The 6,663-nt window shown below is 29.6% G+C and overlaps 1 protein-coding gene across 1 annotated transcript; it reads right to left on the minus strand.

Moving 5' to 3' along the window:
* Window positions 1-1,377: 1,377 nt before the first annotated feature.
* On the minus strand, window positions 1,378-2,722 carry LOC139519557 (uncharacterized). The gene is made up of 2 exons (XM_071311730.1): window positions 2,654-2,722; window positions 1,378-2,056 (listed from the first exon to the last, which is right to left on the minus strand). The coding sequence occupies exons 1-2, from the start codon at window positions 2,706-2,708 to the stop codon at window positions 1,500-1,502; spliced, it is 612 nt and encodes a 203-aa protein (XP_071167831.1). The 5' UTR covers window positions 2,709-2,722; the 3' UTR covers window positions 1,378-1,499.
* Between the last annotated feature and the right edge of the window lie 3,941 nt (window positions 2,723-6,663).

The raw sequence follows: 6,663 nt of genomic DNA on the forward strand, positions 1-6,663 counted from the left end.
AAGAATTGTAGCTTTTCCAAATCTTAAACATTACGTTTAACAGCTGCTGAAATTTTCCTTGATAATTTAAAAGTTGAAAAAGACAGAATCTGTTCTTCATTAACTCTCTTTTAATAAGAATCATTAAATGAATAATCATTGACAACATGGACAAACTTGCATATAATTATTTTGATTATTTTCATGTCTAAAAACAAACATAGTAAAAATGATGGCCCTGAGATTAAAAATCTGTTTCTGGTTTATTCTTTGATGAACTATTTAGATTTAACCTGGTTATTTGAGGAAACAAATTGTTGAACAATCAAATAAGTTAATTTGGAGATCACCTTAAAATTGTTGACTTTCATAAATCTTGAACATATATGAAATCATTCATACAAGATCCATTTTCATATATTTAAAACACTTACTGTTCTATCGATGAACCTATAGATAGTAACGGGAATGAATAAGGTGCAATTATCATTGTAAAGTACATTTTTTAACAAATTTAGTGAACTATTTATGATGGACTTTTATGTAGAAACCTCTTCACATTTCACACGCATTGTATATGCCGTTCAATCAGCGCCATAGATACTAAAACATTTTGCACATTTTTCTTCGATAATCTATTTCTCTCTCGATTCAGAGTTAACAAATGGTTAATAAATTTTAATTAAGATTAAAAACACAAATAACAAGACATAAAACCTGTCAAAAAATAATTCAGCATGACTCTTGACCATAAAAATGGAAACGGCTTTAATATGCCTTTTTTAACTATATAATGTCAAAAAGGAACATTTTAACCGAATTTCTAATTATTAAAGATGTAATTTCTTTACTTTTATGAAGTTTGACAAATAGAAACAAACAAACCATTCAGAGAAGTCACAAATTAACAGAATCTACCTTAACGGATTTAATTCATATTCATGTCAACACCAAAGTGCTGACTAATGGGGTGGTGATTCCCTCGGGGACGAAACCCACACCAGCAGTGGCATCGACCCAGTGGTGGAAATAGTTATCAAAGGTACCAGGATTATAATTTAATACACCAGATGCGCGTTTTGTCGACACAAGACTCATCAGTGACGCTCAGTTCAAATAGTTATAAGGCCAAACAAGTAAAAGACACAGATATTCCATAGCAATCATCCAAATTTAATTGGGTTTATAAAATTTTTGAAGGAATGACATCAATATAAGTTGACACTCAATTTCATATAAATTCATAATTTTGTTCTCGATTTTTCAAGAAATATGTTCGTTGAAACCTTTGATTTTTCTGACATACTGACCATTTGACCATTTGAAGCTCGTCTAAAATTGGTAAATTAAGATATCATCTACTTGTTTCTTTTGCAGTTTAACAAAAAAATAATTAAATTCTATATCAATACATATTTTATTTTGGTATCTTTACAAATAGAAAACTGTCATAATATCACAATATTTGGATAAAGTTAGAATAACATTGCACGATTTTCTGGCCTTTGATCATGTCATAATTATGTGTAGCTATTAACGCGAACACATTTATTGCATCCATTTCTGTTTTGACAATCCTCATTGATGTTGCATTGATTCCTTGAAAAACAAGTGTCGACACAGCCTTTTGGGAAAATTCGATCAACTGAACCACCAGATACAATACGGTCTAATGAACCGCCTTGGATAATACGACGTGCTGAATCTCCTCGAATAACACGGTCTACTGAACCGCCTGGAATAAGATTATGTACTGAACCGCCTGGAATAATACGATCTAATGAACTGCCTGGAATAATACGATCTAATGAACCTCCCCGAATAATACTATCTCTTTTACCGCCTAGGGTAATATGATCTACCGAACCGCCTGGAATAATACGATCTAATGAACTTCCTTGAATAAAACTATCTACTTTACGGTCTGTAATAACACGATCTATTGAACCGCCTGGCAGAATGTGGTCTAATTGGGAATTGTCAACCATTCTTCGGCAAAATCTTCTACAACCTTGTCTTCCTGTCAATCTACAACGTCTTAAGCATCCCGATGAGACTGTATTACCAGAATTATATTCTGTAATAAGGACGAAAAAAAATATTAAAATTGTTAAAATGAAGTGAAAAATGTCAAGATTTTGGAAGAAAGAGGCCTTTGTAGTGTTGATAATACTCTTCATTGATATTATGACTTGAATTTGTCTTAATAGTTGCACAAAAATATGAAAGGATTGTGACACATTACTTTTAATAAACTATTACGTTTAATAAAAAACTGAATAATGCAGTTTATTTGAGTCATCTTCTGTTGTCCCTAGGAAATTGCCTCACTGACCTTCTTAGAGAGAACTACATTTTCAATCTATATTTGCAATCCTTTTGTATTTTTATTTGCTGGCTAACGAAGAAATAGCGTCTTCATTGTTAAGCTTTATCGCGAAAAAGGTGTGTTTATTAGGTTTTTGCTGTACTTTTGACGACCTTTTTGGATGTTTTTTTTTCACACGTTTCCGTTATTGTATTTTCAGTTTTTTGGCTTCGCCTCTGATATCATACACATGAAAACACTTTGTCCGCATTAAGTTATAAATGAGATTAGTTTCAGCATTTTGAACTGTGGACTATAAAGCGAATCATCATTACTATTATTAATTATTTTATATAAAATACAAACCTGCAAAAACACAGGAAACAAATCCAAGAAAAATTAAAACAGCTTTTCCCTCCATTTTAGCTGAAAAAAATAAATAAATGAAATATCAGTATCAATATAAAACGATAAACTGTTGATTTAAATCTTAATCAAAGAAATATCTATGTTTGAAACTTTAAAAGTATTTGCGAAAAAGACTTGAAAATGTAAAACAGAAATATGCATATCCATATCGTATAATGTCTTTTTGTAACGAAGAAAATAAAGGAAAAGTAAAATTCATTTTAAATCAGCACGAATCGATATGTTAAAATATTTATGTTCATTCAATTAAAACACAAACTCTCTTTTCATGTCCAATATATGAATAAATATATTTGTTATAAAATACTTATAAGGAAACAAACTTTTAATGCAAAGCATCAATTTAGTTAAAGGAGTCATTTCATAGTAAGGCATCTTTTTATGACGAACGTCGCTGATTAATTCTTTAGTAAATACAAATAAGAATTTGAGTATCTGATCAATAAATAATGAAAATATTCTTTTTCTCCAAACATTAAGATTACTTACTTTATAGTATTAAATACCTGAGATGCTTAGTTAGCAATGTACTGTCTTTGTAATCTACAACTGCCTTATATATAGTTTACATAAGGAAATGAACGGTTCAATGGATGCGTGACGTCGGTTTTGTAATATTCATTAACTTGTACATTTAACAAGTTCAAAATGTCAAATTTATTTTTAAATGCAATTTTGATAGATCATTTAGCTAGCATTGTAACAACAAATAAAAAAAAAATGTTTTGGTCAGAAAATAGACATTGCTCAAAATGTCGATCGTGTTGTATATTTGAGATCAAATACCGTTGTCTTTAAAAAAAATGTTTAGATGAATAATGAGTACATGGGTCGTGTTTTCGATTTCTGGTGACGTTATATTCCTGTGCTTCTTCGTTTATATTCTTTAGTTGATAGAAATAATTCATAAAAGATACCGGGCTTTTAAACATTTATATTTTGAAAGAAATAGGGCTTTACTAGTTCTTGATTTTACAATTTTTCAAAAAGTTAAAATAGTCTCAAAGTGATTACTTTTAAGAATGTCTATTTCATTAATTAGATATTTTTGTAAAAAGGGCACATTTCTTGCACACATTTACACTTAGCATACGGTCAAATCATGTATTGCTTCTAATCTTCTAAACTGCATCTACAGAATAAAAGATAGAAAATATCAAGGTGATTATAAAAAATAAAAAATCAGACAAAACCATAGAATTGATATTGAGAAAAAGTACGACGAGAAGACAAACAGCAGTCTTTGCCACTTTACAAAGAATGAAAAGTTTGAATACGGCGTTTTTGCAATTTTTTCTATAGAAAATTGAGTTTCGACTCAAAGCTTTCAATTACCAACAATTTATTCAATTTTGATTTACACATCAAGGTCGTTTTCATCATATTATAACTAACAAAACTTTGACAATATTTACGAGCAGTGAAAAATGTAGGAATTGATAATAATTATTGAACGAGGATAAGAATTGTGTCGAACACACAGCAGTCTTTTATATAGATAGTTTGTAATACCAACATTTAAATGAAGGACTAGTAAAAAGTTGCTAGTGCTGCCTTTGACATTGAAGCAGTATTTTGTTACATAAACAATAACAAAACAAAAGCCTACAAATATTAGTGGTACAACGTACGAAAAGGGAAATTAATTTATTTTAAATTTCTATTCTTTTGATGCCATGTATATTTGCTAAATAAATTTATTACCACTAACAATGATGATAATAATAATAAAAATGATAATTATATTACTGATACTACTACCACTACTACTACTACTACTACTACTACTACTACTAATAATAATAATAATAATAATAATAACATTAACAACAATACCACTACTACTACTACTACTACTACTACTACTAATAATAATAATAATAACATTAACAACAATACTACTACTACTTCTACTACTACTACTACTACTACTACTACTACTACTACTACTACTACTACTACTACAAATAATAATAATAATAATAATAACAATAATAATAATAATAATAATAATAATAATAATAATCATTATTATAAAAATGATAATAACAATAATGATAATGATAATAATGATAAAAAATATTAAATAGAAAAATCTGCTAAATACAAAAACCCACAGAAACTACAGTGTTATGATGCAAATGACGCACTTGTTTAACATGTCAGATGATTTATTATTTACAAACCACAAAGACATAATTGCTAGAGAGAAATGACATGCCATAAGTGTGTCGGTTTTAACTTTTAAACTATTTCCTAGTTGAGGTCAATAGCCTTCACCAATCTATGTTTCAACCTTTTACAAAATATAGTGAAAACTTTATATTTTCAAGAGACCTCCTCTTTCATTTATAGAATTTATTTATTGTGCATTAACCTAAACTACACATCGTATGACTTATTTCATCTTCCCGAGGCTTTCATTTTCATTTTCATTTTCTATGGTTTTGTTTCAATATACAGAAATATAGATGAGAAAATATAGTTGCTCCTTTGATTTATATCGACAGACGTTTTTGTTTATAGAAATACAAGTGAAATTTGATAAAAATGTGCAGAAAAATATAGAAAAACATGTTCTTCCTCTATGAAACATAACTTTAAAAAGAATAAAAATCTTACAAGTTACAAATATATATTATGTATTTGAAAAAAATCAATATTCTTGCTACCTAAACATCTTAAAAATATCATTGCTATTCTATGCTCACAAGAAAGCTGCTGTGCCTATGATAATCTGAAGGGATTTTAATCTGGCAGCAAGATCTGTTTACCCGTTTGGGACACCTGAGAAAAATCCAAACTTTCAGTGGAGTTTGTGTTGCCTGTGTTGCTCAGTCTTTAGTATTCTGGGATGGTTGTCTGTTTGTCTTCATATATTTAAGCAATGTCATTGTCAGATTATTATCGCTTTATAAATTTAAATGCACTTCAGTATTCTTCGTCTCTCCTTATCTCTACGTTCCGCTATATAGATGACGTTCTTTCACTAAATAATTCAAAAATTGGTGACTATGTTGAAAAATCTATCCCATCGAACTAGAGATAAAGGATACACCAGAAACAGTTATGTCGGTTTCATATCTTGACTTATATCAAGAAATTGACAATGAGGGTCGGTTGAAAACAAAACTTTACAACAAAAGAGATGATTTAAGTTTTCCAGGTGTAATACCACCATTGATTTCCCCTTTTAAATGTATTAGTCTTTGTTAAATTTGCCCTTTTCAAAAAAAATGTATAGAACTTATCTTTGTTTCAAATAAAAAAATACTTGGCATGAGTAAAGTTTTATTCGGTCCAGTACTATAGAAAAAAATCCACATAACATTTCATTGCTTATAAGAAAATAACCATCATTGGAAGTTAACCAATCAAATTTCTCCCCTTATTTTATCTGTGTACAAGGTTTAGTCAGCATGTAACCTCAAGATAACAACATTTTCTTTAGAAATCCAAAATAAAAAATAAGGGTGTTTTGAAATACCCAAGACAAATGTTTATGACACAGAAATGTTTTTACTGCAATAAAATGTAGAAATAATTACCTACAACTGTCAAATTCAAGGGAACATTTTTAGACCTACTTTCGTATACAACCGGATGTGACGTACTATGATTTTGTATTACACCTCCAATCGTGAACTTTCCATTCCTAAGTAGCAACATTCCAGCAGCACCTGCATACGGGGTATATATCTCCCAATTGATACGATATTTCCGTGCCTGCATTTCCTATCATAATTGTCTTGATAGAGGGTTGCTGATCACAAGGAAACTATTAAACTAAGAGTTTCAAATTGTAAAGTTGACATCATCCCTTCACAAATTTTACGGACGCCATCACGAGTCTGTTGACCGTTATGGAATAACCATTTCATAAATGATATCGGATATATTCTTTACGTCGCAACTACAATCCCCTTCCCTTTCATGAATGTGAGCTA

The sequence above is a fragment of the Mytilus edulis genome, chromosome 1 (genome assembly GCF_963676685.1).
Source record: "Mytilus edulis chromosome 1, xbMytEdul2.2, whole genome shotgun sequence".
In the NCBI taxonomy this organism is placed as follows: domain Eukaryota; kingdom Metazoa; phylum Mollusca; class Bivalvia; order Mytilida; family Mytilidae; genus Mytilus; species Mytilus edulis.

Bases quoted from the DNA above. Each gene is read 5' to 3' on its own strand.
- LOC139519557 (XM_071311730.1), bottom strand. From the start codon at position 2,708: ATGGAGGGAAAAGCTGTTTTAATTTTTCTTGGATTTGTTTCCTGTGTT. The intron at 2,057-2,653 runs GTTTGTATTTTA...TCCTTATTACAG, and splicing joins TGTTTCCTGTGTTTTTGCAG to AATATAATTCTGGTAATACA.